This window comes from Pseudorasbora parva, chromosome 16, assembly GCF_024679245.1.
Source record: "Pseudorasbora parva isolate DD20220531a chromosome 16, ASM2467924v1, whole genome shotgun sequence".
In the NCBI taxonomy this organism is placed as follows: Eukaryota; Metazoa; Chordata; class Actinopteri; order Cypriniformes; family Gobionidae; genus Pseudorasbora; species Pseudorasbora parva.
The window spans coordinates 36,534,375-36,555,840 of NC_090187.1; the positions used below are offsets into that span (position 1 = coordinate 36,534,375).

Below are 21,466 nucleotides of genomic sequence, written 5' to 3' on the forward strand. Positions count from 1 at the left end.
AAATTATTGATTACGGTAGAAATAACATAAAAACTGAAGAACAGTAAATCATTACCACCTAAATAAATCTTAAACGGATTTATGATTATTTTACGGTTCATTAAAATATCATTTTTATATGATTTTTAAAAAATATTAATAATATTTTTATGATGGCTTTTTTATATTTTAACATTGAAAATCTAGGTCTGGAACTAGGCTGTAACACACAAAACAGGTGGAAAAGTAGCAGGAATAAACTATAAAGACAAAAAGTAAAATCTCCCAAGAGTTTCAAAAGTTTAAATGTGACTTTCACATAATAATATTTTTAAAAATCAGTTAGTTTTGATAAAACTCATCCCCAGGGACATAGAAGTTCCCAGTGAAGAAACACCCTTTTATGTTAAAACGACCAGCTCTTTAATAGACTGAAGCACACAGAGACTGTTCCCTATTAAACAGTGAAGTACTGTGTGCAGTTCATAGTGGAAGTCTGTCCTTCAACACCTCAAATGTCTTTCACCACCAATTCTTTACTTAAACGTCCCTCTTAGATCTCAGAGGCAGAGCGGGCTTGGCCTAAACCTGAAACTTTGCAGTCTGGTGGGAGAATATGCTGTTGCAAAAGGTCCCCTGACAAATGATCAGACACACTTCCTGCGAACCTGCATGTGAATGTGTACGCGTGCGTGCGTACGTGTGTTTATGCAAGTGTGCACGCGATCAGTGAGCTCAGTGGCACGATTAATTGGCACCTGGAGGAACAACACTTAAATAGCTGTGTTAAAGAAAACACTCTTCATTTCCTGCGTGTGTATGCCTTTAATGCAGGACCATATAATGCCGTCATGGATCCCGATTCATTCAGTTAGTGGCGTAAACGGGCAAAGTGTAACGGATCGAGTCTGACTGGAGGATATACAGGAGGCTGTTCTTAAACAACATCATGCTGCTACACAATGAATACTTAAAGAGTTCCTGCAGCTACAGAGTGTGACATAATATCAAGTCATATCATTGATGCATGATCTATGGAGGGGCAGACGGAAAGAGACAGACAGGGAAATTGAGAGACCTATCTTTAATTAGAATATCCAGCACTTGGGAGGAGGAGAAATATGAGTGAGCAGAGGAAGAAATGGAGAAAATAGGGGAAGGGAGCAACAGAAAATGAGATGAAATGCAATGTAGGGAGTCATAGAATGAATGAGGTGTCATATCAGTGAACTGTGATACTCTATATCACATTCTCCCTGTGACAACACAATGAACGGCGTACAGCAAATATTCCTGTGGTGTGAGCGAGGCATTTTATGTGGCTATACAGACAGAGAAGTAAATGTGCTGCTGGGTCATTCCTGTTCAGAGTAACCTTTTGACATTAGTAATATGCTTGTCCCTGGGTGACACTTCCCATTCAGTGTTTTTTTTTAAAATTGTATTATTATGTTTCCTCTTAGTTTTTTGTTATAAGATATTTACATTAGGTATTTATATTACATATGTTGTTTTACAAATAGTTTTTTGTCATTTATATTACATAGTGTTTTGCATTGAATGCTTATTGCATTATTTAAGTGTTATTATGGTGTTTGTGTTTTTGTGCATGACTGTGTGCACATTCTATATATTAGCATTTACCTCAACCTGTGCAAAAGCTACTTGTGATTTACTTATTATGGTTGATGTCAGATGTTAAAAGTACAAAACAGATTTAATTAGCAACATTATATATATTTTTATATATATATATATATATATATATATATATATATATAAATACACACACACACACACACACCAATCAGGCATAGCATTATGACCACCTTCCAAATATTGTGTTGGTCCCGCTTTTGCAGCCAAAACATGGACTCCACTAGACCCCTGAAAGTGTGCTGTGGAATCTGACACCAAGAAGTTAGCAGCAGATCCTTCTTTAAGTCCTTTAAGTTGTGAGGTGGGCCTCCATGGATCGGACTTGTTAGTTCAGCACATCCCACATATGCTCGTTTGGATTAAGATGTGGGGAAATTGGAGGCCAAGTCAACACCTCAAACTCATTGTGCTCCTCAAACCATTCCTGAACAATTTTTGCCCTGTGGCAGGTTTCATTATCCTGCTAAAAGAGGGCCACAGCCATCAGGGAATACCGTTTCCATGAACGGGTCAAAGTCACATCCACATGGTTAGCAGGACTCAAGGTTTCCTAGCAGAACATTGCCCAAAGCATCACACTGCCTCTGCCAGCCAGCTTGCCTTCTTCCCATAGTGCATCCTGGTGCCATGTGTTCCCCAGGTAAGTTCCCCAGGCCGCCTTCTGCCATTGCTCTGTGGTCCAGCTCTGATACTCACTTGCCTATTGTTGGCGCTGTTGCTGGTAAACAGGGGTCAGCAGCACCCTGACTGGTCTGCAGCTATGCAGCCCCATAGGCAACAAACTGTGATGCACTGTGTATTCTGACACATTTCTATCAGAAGAACGAGCATTAACTTCTTGAGCAATTTAAGCTACAGTAACTCATCTGTTTGATCGGACCACACGGACCAGCCTTCACTCCCCCTGTGCATCAATGAGCCTTGGCCGCTCATGACCCTGTACCCAGTTCACCACTGTTCCTTCCTTGGACCACTTTTGATAAATACTGACCACTGCAGACTGGAAACACCCCACAAGAGCTGCAGTTTTGGAGATCTCCTAACTCAGTCGTCTAGCCATCACAATTTGGCCCCTGTCAAAGTCACTCAAATCCTTATACTTCCCCATTTTTCCTGCTTCTAACACATCAACTTTGAGGATAAAATGTTCACTTGTTGCCTAATATATCCCACCCACTAGCAGGTGCCGTGATGAAGAGATGATCAGTGTTATTCACTTCACCAGTCAGTGGTCATAATGATATGCCTGGTTAGTGTATATATAAATATGTATGGAGAAACTAGAGAAGCTTAGACACTCAAATCTACAATAGGATCTAATATGATGAATTATAATTCATGAAATCACAAAACATCATATAATTTATAAAAACAATTATTAATACTAAATCATGTGTTGTTGTTTTATCACCAAAAATGTATGTCACGTCCTTGCAGTTCTTAAGGCTTTTTTTAAAGGGATATTACAAAAGATTACCGGTAACAGGATAAAAAGTGTTATTCAGGGGAAAACATACAAATTGATTATCAATTAAAAAGAATATGTATCATGTTTTTGTTACGAGATGAATTGTAGTATTGTTGTTGTGATAAAAAACTATTATGATTTCCATTATTTCCATTTTTTATGAATATATTATAGCATGTCAAAAAAAAGAATACATTTTTGCATTTTTTTATAAATACTAAACAATATTTATGTATTCATGTGTACACTTCTATTCAAAAGATTGTGGTCGGTAAGATTTTTACATCTTTTATGCTCTTTTGTGCTCATTAAATCTGGATTTATTTTATTAGAAATACAGTAATATAGTCAAAATATTGTTACAATTTAAAATAACTTCTTTCTATTTGAATGCATATTGAAATGTAATTTATTCCTGTGGTGCAAAGCTGAAAATTCTGGCATGCTGATCTGCTGCTCAAGAAACATTTCTTAATATCAATGTTGAAAACAGTCATGCTGCTTCATATTTTTTTGTGGAAACCTTGATACACTTTATTCAGAATTCTTTGATGAATGTCAAGTTTTTACAATGTAAAAGTGATCAATATTGCTATAGATTCATGCCTATGTTTGTGTCGGACCAGGTTTTTTCCTTACTTGCAAATAGAGTCGATCTCCTGTGTGTCCTCATCTTTTTGGGCACTGACAGTGAGACTGTCTCCCAGGGCAAGCAGACACTGGGCAAACCCTTTATAGATGGAGCTGCACTTCTTTGTGGCTGCAGCCGAACATGGACTGGGGACAAGCACTAGAACAAACAGAGACACACAACAATATAACAGTATAATATAACAATCATTTAAAGACTCATTAGAGATGAAGATGAGATAAAACATTTGGAAAGAATAGTTATGATGCCCTACAAAAATGTGTCAGGCTGCAAAATTTGAATTCATTTTTCATTCAATCAACATTCATGTAAACCCAAACTTAGAAATAAATTCAGTAATGTTAGCGTGGGGAATCTGAGCACAATGCGCAGAACAATAACCTTCATGATGTAACGTAGCCCAAGAATAATAATAAAAGTATTTTCCCATTTCAGGTTGCCAAGACTTCCAGACTGTTATGCTTCATTTATTTCCAAAAGCTCAAATATGAAATAGATTTATTCTAAAGAACTAGACAAGTTCATCAACAGAGCAGCAGGGTGACATTGAATGGCTTTCACTGCATCCTTTACAGAACGAGGAACAACACTCACAGCAGGACACAAAAGTTGTGTGAGGTTCTTGGTGATTTGTAAATTGATTATAAAAAGTATAAATCTTTGCTTCATTGTTAGAACAGAACACAGGATAATACATCTCTAACCTTGAGGATATGGGAGCAAAATTCAATAGAAATGCTCTGATGTGTTAGGAGCTCCAGCTAAAGCATCAAAAGACTCTGTGTTCTGACCATAGACCATACCCATCAGAATGGGATACCTTCGGTTAATGCGCAGCAGTGAAATTTGTGAAATTGCACATGCGTTAAATTTAAACCATCATTTCAGCATACCTTATGCTGCCTTCACGTGCTCTAGAAATTATTGAAGTAACTTGGATGTTTACTGCATGTAAAATCAAAATTCTGTATGGTATTAACTGTAAATCCTGTCCCTCTTTACTCAGGAATCTCAATGCTGTCATGCATGGTATCATTGCAATCGCAGACGCCCGACGGAATTCGGTGTTCAAATTTCAACAAACGGCACCAATATGAAACTATACACATTCCGGGAAAAGAAAGAAAAATGGGCTCTTAATACATCACCCATTTTTGTTTGAGTCACGAGGAAGTGGGGGCTTTCAATAGAAACGAGAGCGCGCATTCTGCCAAAGAGAGACGGGCAAACCTGCCCGAGAGACACGACCAGCAATAGCGCCTGGAAAACTCCTCCAAGAACTCCATCCAAGCTTCACTGCCTTAAAGAGACTGAGAAACTGCGACAGACCACACACATAAGACCACTCAAAGCAAGTGTTCTATTTCGCAATCAAACTGCATTTAAAGGTTGTCTTGACCAATCCTGTTTACGGGAATAGTATGAATTAAGTTGGGGCCTCTTGGAAAGAATAAAAGTTGTCTCCATCTCTCTCTCTCTCTTTCTCTCTCTCTCTCTCTCTCTCTCTCTCTCTCTCTCTCTCTCTCTCTCTCTCACCCTCACCCTCAATCTCTCTCCCTCAATCTCTCTCTTTCTCTCTCTCACCCTCAATCTCTCATTCTGTTACTTTTGTTTTATTCGTTTTCATTTTTCCTTGTATGTTTTTTGCTTTATTACCCACATGTATATGCATATTTTTCCCTGTGTGAAATCGTAGTTTTTTAATACTTTAGTTGATTATTAAAATCCAATAATTACATTGAAGTGAATGTTTTGATCATAGATTTGAAGTCACCGATGACGTAAGATCTTAGCTACAAATTAAGCTTGATTTTCGTGTTCCATTTCAGTAATACAAATTGTACAAACTTATGAAATATTATTTGTCCTGATCAAACAGATTAATATTTCTTCGTAGTTAAATTATCATAGTTTGTAAGATTGATACTCGATGAAGAAATCTCATTTTCCACTCGCGAGACGAGAGGAAAATCTGGATGACTGAAATCGACTTTGATAATAACCGGATTAAAAGTCCCGTTATAAAGTTAATAACTAATGTACAACCAGCGAGTCAAATTATAATTATTCCCAGAGACTCGTTATTGCTACCCCTTTATAAACTGTATTTTTATTAAACCAGGGGACATCGAAAAAGCATACCCTTCACAAACACTGGTATGCAGTTTTGACAAAGTAGGCTAAATTGACAGACCTCGCAATAAAACTCAACTTCCGGTTTGCCATTCTGACAAAGTATATTACATTGACGGTTAAAGGAAGTGTATGTAAGATTGTGGTCAGGATCTGGCTCTGACTCGAGGTTGCCAGATCCGCTGCAGGATCCAGCAGGAACGTTTGTATCTGCAGCTAGCTGTGGTAACTAGAGCAGAGCTGGCAACCCGTATGCTGAAACACTACTGACTTCGTGATTGGTAGATTGGCGGAGGGTGGAGCTTCAGGCCAAAACACAAAATGTCAACATCAACATCAGTTGAGGGCTGCATCAACAACTTTTAAATGACAATATCCTGGCCGGACTACTGTTGTCAGTGATATAAGTATTTGAAATTTACATGATTTCTTAATGTCTAGTGACATATCAGGGCCATTTTATGATCAATTAAAATACATTTCTTACATACCGTTTCTTTAATACGATACATCACAATAATGAGCATGCACAATATTGTTATCGTGGGCACTTCAAAATACAGTGAATAATTATTTATTACGAATTATTCCGATTTTTAGAAAGCATTTTAAGAATACTTTACCTGTTTAACCGTTAAAATGAACAACACATCAAAGAGGAGCGCACTGATGTAAACAGACACGACGCACATGAGCAGCACAGAAATACAGCCGCTTCCCCGGTAATCCTCGTGAACAAAACACTCGCGCTACTAAACAGACAGCCGTTCAGATTTCTCTACTCGCGGTACTCATCACATCACCAAATACTTAATACTTAAAGGGTTAGTTCACCCAAAAATGAAATTGATGTCATTAATGACTCACACTAGTGTCGTTCCACACCCTTAAGACCTCCGTTCATCTTCAGAACACAGTTTAAAATATTTCATATTTTAGTCCCAGAGCATGCAGTGTATGCACACTGTACTGTCTATGTCCAGAAAGCTAATAAAACATCACCAAAGTAGTTCATATGTGACATCAGTTGGTTGATTAGAATCTCTTGAAGCATCGAAAATACATTTTGGTCCAAAAATAACAAAAACTACGATTTTATTCAGCATCAGTCTTCTCTTCCGTGTTTGTTTTCAAACCTCTAATAAAGATTCAAACGGCTATGAGTCAGTGAATCGATCAATGATTCGGATCGCCAATATCACATGATTTTAGAAGTTTGGATCAAGTGTCAAACTGCCAAACTGTTGAAATCACGTGACATTGGCGATTTCAGCATTTAATGGCACAAAAGTTGTAACTGTAAAATGGACCTGAGCTAACACCAACAGTAGCTTTTTTTTAAAACTAATGTTATCAAAGATGAATAACTTCTATAAAAAATTTGCTATTCGCTCTTTGTTAATGCTAATGCAGTTGTTACCTATGGTTCATTATCATTCTTTTGCATTTTTGTTTACTTTATACATTTTTGTATATTGCTTTATTGTATTTAAATGTCTTGTTCTTTTTGTTCTAAGAAAAATATTAAACCTGTTATAATATGACAACAATTTGTTTGCAACGTATATCAATATCGTGATAATAACGTGTACCGCGATAAAAGCTTCGGCAATGAACCTCAACATGAAAATTTGATACCGGCACATGCCTAAAGTTTGCTTTTCTGTGAATGTGCCGGTGTTCTCCCATTGCTCCTTGTTGACTCTCAATCACATAGCCTATACCAATTGACAATAAAACCACAGATGGAAGTAACAGTGAACCTAAGTGAGATATGCAGGAGGATCTTAATTGGGTCAGACAGCAAATCACCAGCACTCTCCTAATTCCCTTGAGGAAATGAATGATTAATATTTGATAGGGGAGAATTTTCTCTCTCTTTCTCTTCCCACACTGCTGCAAACCTATTGATTTTCAGCTATGTTTTTGCAGTGAGGTCTGAGGATTATTGGTTTCACTCATCCCCATCAACATTTAATGACGATATGGAGAAGAGAAAACCAAGTCATACATTAGAGGAGGAGAAGACAAAGAACTCTTTCACAATCACTGAGGCACTGCATTTAAATGGAAATGACAGAAGAAATCAGAAATATGGAAGTACTTAATAATGCCAAGGGGAAATTCAGATAACTGTCACTATAAGTAATACAAGACTAAATATTACGATCAATACTAAAATTATAAGAGATAATGTAAAGAAAGGAGGCCACTATCTCAAAATAAAATAAAAGGTTTTCCAGCTTTCAAGGTTATACCCGACCCAAATAAATAAATAAATACGTGGGCATTGTATTGATTTGATTTAATTTGAGTTTCATTTATTTCATATTTTCCACTGTACATTATCTGAAAGCTTACATTAAAAAATAGTCCATTACAATGTACAAAAACTGGCCAAAAGACAAACAGTGTAATATATACAAATAGTACAGTAATCTACTGAATATTAAAAGGAAAAATCAAACCCCTGAATGATGTGACTGACCAATCAGAATCAAGTATTAAAGAGAGACATGTATATGCAGTATATAGGACACACACACACACACACACACACACACACACACACACACACACACACACACACACACACACACACACACACATATATATAAATATATACACACACACACACACACACACACACACACACACACACACACACACACACACACACACACACACACACACACACACACACACACACACACACACACACACACACACACACACACACACACACAAATAAACTGGTAACACTTTGCAAGAAGGTTCCATTTGTTAAGATTAGTTGGTTAAATGCTTAATCTTAGTTAATACATTATTAAAAATCTAAAAAGTTGTATCTGTTAATATTATTTAATTGACAAACTAACAAAAGAACAGTTAGATTTTTATAGTTAAAATGTATTTGGTTACACTTCATTTTAAGGATTATTTGTTACACTGTAATTATTATGCATTTAAGTACTTAGTAATATTAATAACTATATGTACGGTTTGGTTTGGTTTGGTTTAGGGCTAGTTGCCTGTAATTATATGCATCATTTATAGTTATTACTATACATGTAACATATGTAACTGACACTGTAAAATAAAGTGTTACCCTTTATTTGGTTTAGAGTTAGTATGTATCCACGTAGTAACGTATAACTACGTCACCTTAAAAATGTGTTACCATTTTTATTAACTAACACTAACTGTTTAAAGGGTTACTTCAGCGATTAGCATATGGCTTTGTATCAGTAGAAACCCTGGAGAATATTCAAATTATTGTGCTTTCCCCCCTCATATCTCCCTGAGACAAGAGATTTATGCATTTTATTTCTGGAAAAATTCCTCCTATGATGCAAAATGACGATTTTTGCATCATAGGGGGAATGTTTGCCCAGAGGCTAAAGACTACAGCCAGCAGAGGGAGACATTTCCGCATGTTTTGAATCTGCGCATGGGGGATGGGAGATAACACTCAGCTGGCAGGGAGAGCTCAGCTTGCAGACAGGATCATTTAAACGGAGCTATGGTGATCAATGTAAGTCTTTTAACTTCTCAAATTAATTTCTAGGAAAGTTTAGCTTGCAAAGGCATGAACTGAAACGCGTGCCAGACTGAACTCGCATTGTGAATGTATGCCGTGAGTGTAGTCGCGATTACCTCAGCTCTCATCACTCTTGCAGTTAGTGCTCAGGGCTGTGATACTCGCGCGGTGACTCACTCATTATATTGAACACACACGTTCAGTTTTTAATTGTAGTGTCTTCTCTAACTCAGTCACAGTAATGAAGTTGGTGGCGTTGGGAATGGCCTCACAGGGCAGCGAAGCATTCTGGGAATTGTAGTCTTTCATCCCCATGGGACAAAAATACATTTTCTGTCTTTTCTCAGTCTAGAAGACACCAAATTCAAAAATAATTTCACATTTCTACTGCATTGATGACCCAGTTTAAATACAGATTCATCTTCCCAGCGCTGAAGTACCCCTTTAATAAACACTGTAACAAATGTACTGCTCATTGTTAATTCATGTAATTTAACGCATTACCTAACTATAACTAATGATGAACTATTCCAGAAACATTCACTTGCAGTAAAGACCAAACAACATACAAACAGCTGGGAGGAAAAAGAAATCACCTATGTCCCAAAAAGTCTCATCGGATCAAAACGGAGACAAGAGCATACAACGTCCAATTACATATCTCTGAATTTGTATCTCTGGCCGAACCTCAAGCGGATTGAAGCGTAGTCTGAACCACTGCCTGCATTAGTAATGTTATTACTGATGTTGTGTAATCCAAGCTCTGATATGTCGGAGTGCTGTCCACCCACACACAGCGTGATCTGGCCTGGTCCATTCAGCTCAGTGAGCCGTTATGACCTAGGCGGCAGACACATGGCTTATTTGAACCACAACATTAATTTTTAATCTGTGGTGCTAGAGATCCACGGGGAGTCCATGGGGTTTCTGAATAAATAAATTATATAAAACAGGGCACTGGCATGAGAGGGGACTGCAGAGAGTGAATGAGAAAGAAAAGAGAAACTGAGAAAAAGGAATGAAAATGAAAGGCAAATAGGCAGCGTTTGAATGTTCATGTCTAACCAAGGCTCCATAATGTTTACGCAATCAAATATAAAAATGAAACATGCTAATATTAATCATTTACAAAAATAAATTATTTTTATATGAAATTTATATTTTACCTGAATAAACACACACACACACACACACACACACACACACACACACACACACACACACACATACACACACACACAATCTAAAATAAAGTAATTACATAAAATAAATCATGCCAGTATAGAGTATTGTATAAGTATGCTATTACAAGAAATGATTTAGGTCTCGCTAATTCATTCAACATACTCTGTTCTCCAAGAGATTAGCACCATAGATTACAATACAGGTACTCAGACCATTACACAATTCATGATGAAGCATTTTAACATCATCCTTTTAAGGAGCATGTTATGAAACCTTGAAACAAAAACGTCATAATAAATAATGTGGTACGTTAAGCATCATGGAGCGCTCAGAGCAAAACAGTTGCATAATTTCCTGTCCCTAGTGTGACTAAGACACAATGAGCTAGAAAAACATCTATCTATCTATCTATCTATCTATCTATCTATCTATCTATCTATCTATCTATCTATCTATCTATCTATCTATCTATCTATCTATCTATCTATCTATCTATCTATCTATCTATCTATCTATCTATCTATCTATCTATCTATCTATCTACCTACCTACCTACCTACCTACCTACCTACCTACCTACCTATCTACCTACCCACCCATCCATCCATCCATCCATCCATCTAGACAGATTTTGAACTTAAATTCATTACAGACTGAATTCACATGACCTCTGGAGCATGAGATGGGCAAGTAATGATGGCGCTGTAGGCCCCATATGTGCCCATCTCCTATTCATGAGGTTGAATATGCAAGCTTTATCCAGACCAGAGCTGAGCAGGCACATTTGCTGCTGAGCTTTGCTCCACGTGGCTCTTGCAGACATCCCATGGGGAGCACATCAAAATAAATGAAAACCATTTTTATTTGTCGGTTTCTGAAGATTTGCATTCACAAACACAGTGGTGCATGTAAATAAGGTTTAGTGGTGTGAGTAGACATGTAGGCAAGTTGCCAAAGTGTTTTCATTCAGGGTATATGTGCAATTTCCGGATCAAATCCATGTGGAAAATTCAATACACAAATATCAAAACATGGATTATATATGAAGTCTATATATTTATATCATGACATGGTATAGTAACGGTTATGACATATGTTAATGTATTTGGTTTTGGCAGAATAAATCTGCTATGCTTCTGTTATTATTGCTGCTGCTGCTGCTTCAGAGCAAGCACAGAGACTTGCTACTGCCAATACATACTCATATATGTTATGAGCATGCAAGACATGCTGAAGCTGCAGAAATAGCATATATGAAATTACCCGTAGAAGATTTATACAGGTGGAGCTGGGGAAGATGAAGGGTTTCAGAGAAACTTTGAAAGTGCACTGCAAACTTCACAGCAAACACGGACCAACAGGGAAGTTCATTGGCTACAGATGCAACAGGAACCAACGAGCTATAGAATGAGAATGATACTTCTGTATGTATTAGAATCAGTTATAATTGATAAATTGGATACATTTTTTGAAGGGGGCAAAGATACTTACAAATACTTATATATTTTCCTCGACTAAACTAAACTAAAATAAAATAAAGACTCATATACTAGAGGTATCAGGACAAAGCTCTGGAAGACTCTGTGTGATGTAAGAAACCTCATTGGGCAGAACTCATTAAGACTTTACCTCAGTGCCTGCTGGGAGCAGAGCTCAATCAAAAGCACTAGCAGTATGACTCTAGATAGTCACTTCATTATATGCAGTGTATAGGTGGTTATATATTAAGGGTATAAAAAGGCCTTTTTGGAGGACATATAATATACTTGTGTTATTTGAAGCATCTACTTTAACCCAGGACACTACAAGTTAATATTACACAAACTGTATCTAATAGATATTGCATGCTTCTCCAATTGATCAATCAAAGTACATATCTGTTAAAAAAATTCTGAAATGTCATGTTTATATGCAAACGAGACATTATCTAATTAAATAAACACACAGACCAATCGATCAATAAATCAATCAATCAATCAATCAAAAAAAGAATACTAATCAACAAAATTTAGGAATAAAAACATAATAAATCAGGCAAATAATATACTATACTGCCAAAAGTATTGGGACACCCCTCCTAATCATTGAATTCAAAGATTAGGAGGGGTGTTCCAATCACTTCCATGGCCACAGGTGTATAAAACCAAGTGGTAGGCTACTTAAAATCACAGAGCCGGGTCAGCTCATGCTGAGGCTCACAGTGCGCAGAAGTTGATAGCTACAGAGTCAATAGCTACAGACCTCCAAACTTTATGTGGCCTCCAGATTAGCTCAAGAACAGTGCATAGAGAGCTTCAAGGAATGGGTTTCCATGGCCGAGCAGGTACATCTAAGCCTTACATCACCAAGTGCAATACAACACGTCGTATGCAGTGATGTAAAGCATGCCGCCACTGGACTCTAGAGCAGTGGAGACCTGTTCTCTGGAGTGACAAATCACGCTTCTCTGTCTGGAAATCTGATGGACGAGTCTGGGTTTGGCAGATGCCAAAAGAACGGTATGTGCCTGATTGCAATAAGCCAAGTGTAAAGTTTGGTGGAGGGGGATTATGGTGTACGGTTATTTTCAGGGGTTGGGCACGAGCCCTTAGTTCCATTGAAAGGAACTCTTAATGCTTCTGAAGACATTTGATTCCAAGACATTTTGGACAATTTCATGATTTCAACTTTGTGGGAACAGTTTGGGGATGGCCCCTTCCTGTTCTAACATGACTGCGCACCAGTGCACAAAGTCCATAAAGACATCGATGAGTGAGTTTGGTGAGAAGGAACTTGACTGGCCTGCACAGAGTCCTAACCTCAACCTGATAGAACACCTTTGGGATGAATTAGAGCGGAGACTGCAAACCTCAAATTCGCTTCTAGAACAATGTTAAAAAATTCCCATAAACACACTCCTAAACCTCGTGGAGAGCTTTTTGAAGCTGTTATAGCTGCAAAGGGTGGGACAACTCCATATTATACCCTATGGATTAAGAATGGGATGTCATTAAAGTTAATGTGCATGCAAAGGCAGATGTCCCAAAACCTTTGGAAATATAAAAATATATTTAAGTTAAAAAAGCTATTCAGTCAATACCAGTGAGTGATTTCTTTTTGAGTGAGTCATTTGTTGTTTGATTAACATTAAAAACACAGACAGCAAGAAAACAATTCTTTCCCTTTAAGAAATAATGCATATCAGTACTTTATGTAGTTACACATGAACACACGTTTTTATCGACTGTTTACTTAAGACATAACCTACAATGTTAGCTAGGATTACTCACCAAGATGGGCATGTTGACATCACTTTTTTGTGAATTTGTCTGTTCTAGAGCAAGCCATAAACATATATTAACCAAACTCTGTCTGTCTACTTTACACGTTGTTATTCAACATATTAGATGCGTCGTCAGATTTGAGATGAAACCACGGGGCAAGTGCGTGCCGAGAACTGTTGAGTTCGATTTTTTACCCTGAAATGTTCAACCCTATAGAAGAAACCCCTCTGTAAAAACCTTTCAAAAACAGGAATAAAACTAGACAATGTGGTGTATGCAAGTGCTACTGAAGTGGCAATTTCAGGCTACACATGCAAATAAATAAAGTGGCATAAAATATACACTTGTGTATTTTGAAGGTTTTCTTTCCACTGGTCTGAAAAAGGCATGTTGAGTAAAAAAGACTGAGTAAAAAAATCTTAAAATTGAAGAGTGCATGACACTGAACACTGATTTGACAGGAAAGCAAATCTTCCAGTTTGGTACAAATTTAAAAGAAGCACCTACAATAAAATCTACATATTCACAACATTTCAATTGGCCACATTAGGCACATGCTTAATATTCAACTTGTGAACTGTTACTTTGTTTAAAATGAGAGGGAGTGGGGGCAGTTTTTTGCTGCACTATGGCAACTTTTTCTATGGTAACTGTGTCCCTCTCTTGCGTAGCATTGTTAGGGGCGACAGGCTAATAAGCCTAGCAGTGACAGCATAGCGTGCGAAAGGCGAGGAGAGCCTCTATTCCCTGAGCTAACTCTAAAACAGGGCTTCCAGTGAAGCTGCCTACAATAGCACAAACAAATTCTGATAATTAGCTCATGCCAGCAAAGTCCCCTTTCCAAGTGATTGGTTAACCTCTCCGGTTTTCCATTCACACCTTCACTCCCAGAACACTGAATGGAGGGAGGCTGCGGGGGATGAGAAGAAGTGCATTTGCCAGCTGTTAATTTCTTTCATGAAACCGAGAGGGGGAAAGACTGGATGCGCTGCATAGATATGCACTGTAAATTGAGAAAGAAACATTTTGCTTTTGAATTTGTGTAGCACATGATGTTAACTAAGAGACGTTAAGAAAACTAAGAGGGAAAGAGAAACATACTATTTTTAATGAGGATGTAAAATCAAGCCTGACTCGGTGACATAACCCCCCACTATGAAGCGACTTTTATAGCCCAGGTCATCCTCCAGGTGAGGACGAATAATTGGAACAAAATCGAGCTCAAAAGAGGTGTTAGGCTTGTTTTCTGCTTGTTAGTACAGACCAGTTCAGTAGCTGCGGCATTGAGTTATATTCACTACAACACCAAAGCTCACTTCATTTTATTCTTTGTGTGACACAAGAGCAGCAAGCTGGGATGGGGGAAAAAGCCAATGATGGAAAGACACATCTTAAAAGGAACCTTTTTATTTTGCTCTAATGGATGTTTTTCTCACACACATGCCCTCAAATACTCAGAGAGATGTAACACATATAAACATGCGCAATTCCCAGAAGAGTTTACAAAATTCTGCAGGCCCCATGAGACCGTGGTTTCATTTGGAGACGGGAGGAAGTAGGGGAGGGATGAGAGAAAGGAAGGCAGACGTCTTTCCCATCGCAAACGTGCTCAACACTGGCTTTGATCATGAGAAGGTGATGTGACTGCCACAATAACACAATCACTCACACGTGCAGTCATGTGTCACTTTAAAAAGTGGAAGGGAGTGGAGTAACTGACCATATGAGACAAGATCTGCGTTGGGTTTTATCTCTTTATTATCTCTCATGGAATGGAGAAGATACAAGGGTTCATTGATTTTATGTGATAGAAGTGAGACTCTTAGCCGCTCAAAAAAGTCCTGAAAAAGAGGTATCATACTTCCACTGGCATTAATTTGACAGCTGCTATCTGTCCAGAACAAGGTCACAGATAAACCTCCACAGATGGAGGAGCTCCTTCACCGAGACTCTCCCTTAAATGCATTATAAATTAGATTCAGAATTGGGCTTGCTGGAAGATCTTAGCAGTAAAGACCCAATTAAAATAATTTCCACATCAAATACAACTTTAATCTGTTAAAACCACCACAGCAGCGTTTCAATTAATCTGTCAAAAAAAATACTGTGGAAAAAAGGGGGTCTGCATTTGAATTCAGGTGTATTGTAATTAAACATTACAGTTCATTTTTACTAACTCCCTACTGATATTCCACTATACAAATCGATGGGATCACTTTCAGAATGAATGATTTGACCAATTGACATTCGTTGACCAACATCAATCAGATTCCACTCAACTTTTAAAGAGCTTGATCATAAATAATACAAAACAGAATGTTATTGTCCATTGGGTGCAGGCTATTTGGAGTAAAAAGGTAGGGCAGGTAATTTTTGGAGAGGCTAGTAATAGTGAGCTAGCTTTGAAAGCATGAGATCCCACCCTCCCTTCAGAGCGTGTCCAAACAGTGAACACGTGAACCCACACAGCAGAGTCTACAAAGCGCCACGACTCACAAGACGAGAGATGGCTTTAAACTACCTCGTGTCTCAAAGAACATAACATTACAATAATAATGAACATAAACTACTTAAAGAGATCTGACCTAGGCCTACTGACTTCTTCAGATTAATTTCTCTGTTGATAGTGTTGCCATTGAAACGCATAAATTTGAGTCACTATACATTTAGACCACTGAAGTAACTAAGGGAACTAAATGAATGTGAAGAGATTTTTCAACCAGCAAAACAAACAAAAAATCTGGAACAAATCGCCTAATCTGTCGTTAAATTTTATTTTATGTTTTATTTTATTTGAGATATTTTGGCATCAAAGAACTCAAACTGTGCAGTTCATCGTTCTTCCAGCCACATATACGTGAACAGATCATGTATTCATATGAAAGTCTTAGAAGTGTCTTCAAGACAGAAAACTTCTTTGATTCTAGGCTATTTTAAATGTAGTCTCTGTAAGAAGCTAAAGGAGCTGTCTTTATGCAGTGACAGAGGAAGAGAGAACAAAGAATAATAGTTTTTATGCTAAATCAAAAACCCTTTGACAGGTTGGTGTGATTTCCCTGGACTCTATTTCACCTGAGTCTAATAACTACACTCAGAAATCCTCCAAAAGCTGTGAATAAACAAACCAGTATGTAATATTCCAACATCTAATCTCTTTGGTAGAGCAAGAAATAGGGTAGTGATTAAACAAGACAATATTCAAACAATCAAAAGGAGCAGTCTGCGGAGGCACTGGGTTGGGGTATCGTCTAGAAGCAGCAAAACATAATTAGGATGCGAAACTTGAACGCATCAGTCATGTTTAACTGAACGTTTGATGCTCTCACATACATTTCAGTCAGAGGGTGAAAAATTATGACTGCATTAAAGCTCTGATATTAGGCCTTAATATCCATCTCTCCCTGCACTCCCAATTCGAAGGAGGAAAAGATTCCCAAGAGCCTTTTGATGATATGCAAATTTTGTTTTTTAAATATTCTTTCATCTGGCCATGTTGTGAAGTCAGCTTTCTTTACACTGAACATGAAAACCTCCCTTACTTTATTAAGGAGGAGTCTGGAATGTAAAGTAAATGCCAAGCAAAAATTTGCACCAAAAATAATCATTGTGATTTTCAGTCACAAATGATATGATGCTGAAGAGAGCATTTCTGCAGTGTATAGACAAGGAATAAAATAGATAAATCAACAGGCCAGGGATTAGGATGATCCGTGAGTTCTCAATTACATTACAATAGAGCGCAACAGTAGGGTTCAGGAAGTGAGATCTCATTTATTTTCAACATAGAGAAATTGATTTTTAATGTTAAATCATAAACCTTTCTACACATACCTGCCCTACCATGAGCTTCAAGGTTAGTAATTGATGATATATCCTTCTGTACAAGCCATAAGTCAGTTTAATTAACGTAACAATTAATTTATTTAAAAAACTTAATTGGACAGAGGGGTGGGCATCCAGAAGTGCTGTCTATCCAGCCAGTATGCTATAGTAAATCTGAAGTTTTAGTTTCGATTGAATTTGATGAACAAATCTTACTTGACCTTTTAATAAAAAATTTATATCTTTATTTCATTTTTTAGCCTATAAGGTTGTAGTATTGGCTATCATATACAATATGGCATTGTCTGGAACCGCTGCTGCCTCCATTTTAATTTTATTTGTTCTCATATCACCCACCTAAATTCCCATCTAAGGATAGTAACACCACTGCCAATAATACTAAAGAGAGCCGAACAAACCAATGACTGTCACATAGTGCAGTAAGGAGAGTTGAGTAGAGGATCTTTTGCAGCAGTTTTAATGAATGAAGACAACAGAGGTAAATCAGCAGCATACAGTCCTGCTCCTTTTTTTTTTTATATAGTTATTTTTATAGAATGGGTAATAACAAGGGACTAACTCTAAACCTACCCCTAACCTAACCTTAACCCACATAGTTACCTTATATTACCATGTAATTTCTTATAGGCTACACTGTAAATACACATACCGCAAAATAAAATGCAACCCCTAAATCAAATCCAATCAAAGCTTTGCTAAATAAAGACAATAACTGACAACTCAAGATAGAAACACGGGGGAATATAGAACAATCAAGCAACTAAACAGGACAAAGGTGAAGAATACCCTTAAAATAAGTTTAAGTGTGCTATTGGTTTATTTCTTTCAAATTTAAAAATAAAAAAATATACTTTCAGTCTATACTTTTCAGTAATATGAACTTCTCAGAAATATACTTAAGTATACTTGACTTAAGTGTACTTGTACTCAATCGTTTAATCGAGATATACTTAAAGAGAAGTATTCTAAGTATACTTGGCTTGTAGTTGTTTTTACTCTTTTGATTGAGTGAGTAGCCTATGAAACATTTTTTCCACATAGTTTTACATGCTGTCTTATAAACTTAAATATACTGATTTATAAAGAAAGCAGATACTGTATGTTCCTAATTTGGAATTTTTGTGGAGTTCACTGGACGTGTACATAGGAAATTGACTTCAAATATACAGATAAATGTATATTTCACAAAAAATAATACTTAAATAGGAACACAGTAGTATGCTTAAAGTGCAAATATAATATATAAACAGTAAACTATAAATATGATGTTAACTTCAAAGTGTATAGGCTACTTTCATAAACAAACACAAAATGTATTACAAGTATTTAGTAAACTATCATTATACATATAAGCTGACTTGTTTACTCAAAGTTTACTACTGTTACACCTAAAGTATACTTAAAAAAAACAAACCCTGAAACAATCAAATACACTAAAAAGGTGATCAATTTAGTCCCAAGTAATACTGAAACAGTACACTTGCATGTACTACGATTACATTAATACATAAAGTATACTTTTGAGCTTTAAGTATACTTAATATAATTAACTTTTTTGTAATTTTTTGTAAGGGCATAATTAGTAACCATAGAAGCCAGTCTGAAACTTAGGGAAACAGGATATACAAACTAAAAGTCCATGAAAACAGAAACTAAATCTGTCTCATAAATGTATGAGAAATGTATGAGTAAACTTTACAGTCTTGTACCATGGTTGGAATTAAATGTTGTGATTTCTTTCAGAGCTTTTTGGTTTGTTCACGGCTTAGAAATCTTTACTGAAGAATATTTTGAATCTCTATGAAGTATATGAATAGGAAAAGTACTGTACATCTGGAGCCAAGGCCATGAAAAATGGGCTGTTACTGTGATATATTCACATTATACTGTATGGTAATATGAATCTTCATTTCCTGAGTTCTCATATTGTTGAGATTAGAGATTTAAAAACTACAGAAACACTGGGTTTAAATTTAGAAAATTAAAAACTCTGAATGGTTGTTCAGCCAAAGAGGCAGCAAGGCTACATACTAAGAGCTCCATACTATACAAGCCAGTGAGTCACAATGTTTTTCGATGCTATTTACTAGGAAAGAGCCCGAGAATTTATTTTTTTATTTTTCATAGAAATCTGCAACGCTGTTTTGAAGTAGGACACATAATAATTGAACCTCTTTTGGTGACCACTTGGCATTGGCATACACTTTGGACAAGGGCAGAAAAAGCAAATATGTTATTGAACACATTCATTCAGGGACAGTACAAAATCTAATCAGCAGCGTGCTTTATTCTAGGATGATCAAAGAAAAGGATGATAAATGTTTATAAAATTATAAACATGACCATTTAAAATGATGATTGCTGTAAACGGCACACCTAATAAAACCATTAGATTGTGATATTTTGGTTAAATTTAGCTTTAGCCGGTCATTATTGCCAAAAAAAAACATGACAGGACACTGATGAAGGGTCTTTTATATAGACACGAGATAAATAAATAAATAAATAAATAAATAAATAAATAAATAAATAAATAAATAAATATGTGGACATTATAAATTAATTTGAGATTAATAATTATCTGTATAATTTTAAAATGTTAACTATAAGAAAACTATAGCCTACTACAAAACATTTGGCCAAGGAACAAGACAAACGCTTCATGAGTATTTTTTTTATTATAATAAAATGAGATGTGAGATAAAAGTGTCAGTTACCCGTATATGATCTGTCTGATAAACAGCTTTGTCAAGAAAATATCTGAGTGCTGAATGCCATGATTGACCAATCAGAATGAAGTATTCCAGAGAGCTGTGTAGTAACAAAAGAATCTATCTAGGGCTTTTGTATGGAAATTATGCTCATCAGATTGGGTTTGCTTCTTATAACTACTGGTAAATTAGCTCTACATCAGTGTTTCCCAACCTTTTTTCAGTCATGGCACCCTTTAAGAAAATGTTCTACATTTTGTGGCACCCCCTCGCGTATGTGTAACGGTACAGGGTGTAACGGTACAGCTTGCTCACGGGTCGGTTTCTATCACGATTTAGGTTCACGGTTTCAGTACAGTTCGGTATTTGCTATGTTCAGGGAAAAAGGACTAATGTCAAATAAAAATAAAGAAAATAAGAACAAGCAGCAGAACAAATAAATATTGAGCAAAGATACTAATAAAATAAACAAGATTTTTCTGATTTTTCAGGTAGGTCTAACATTAGTTTTTAGGTAGAAAAATTGAAAAAAGTAATCAAATGTAAAATAACTGCATATTTACTGTTTAAATTAAAAAATAATCATTATTAAATTTACAAAAGCTATTCAATCAAGAGCAGTGAGTGATGTCCTTTTCTTTTGTTTGACATTAAACCGACAGTAAAGGTTACTGCCCCTTTAAGACCTAATCCACGGTTATGTGTGGTCTTTCTAGACTATATAAAGCTCACTTAAGGCATATGCAGACTATGTCTGCTTGGATACTCATCAAGATGGACATATTGACATACTTCTTGTGTGAGTTTGTCCGTTCAAGCGCAAGATTTGAAAGAGAATAAATCTTCTCACAGCGAGCGCGAGTTCTCAGTCGCGTTTTCTGGCTCTACACGTGGGTGATGAAGGAAAAAATGACTGGTCATATTCGAATATACAGCAGCACTCGCATACATTTAACTTTTTTTTTTTTTTTTTTTACAAAGAGAGACCGTTTTGCCCACGTTTTTCTTTTATTATCATTGTTGTTTTAGTGT

General features: G+C 36.6%; 1 protein-coding gene across 1 annotated transcript in view; it reads right to left on the reverse strand.

The window, feature by feature from the left end:
- nrn1la (neuritin 1-like a) overlaps positions 1-21,466 on the reverse strand; it is a 36,807-nt gene that overhangs the window by 3,248 nt on the left and 12,093 nt on the right. The window contains exon 2 of the mRNA XM_067418851.1: positions 3,746-3,896. Coding sequence (XP_067274952.1) covers positions 3,746-3,896 — 151 coding nt within the window. The remainder of the gene's footprint in view (positions 1-3,745; positions 3,897-21,466) is intronic.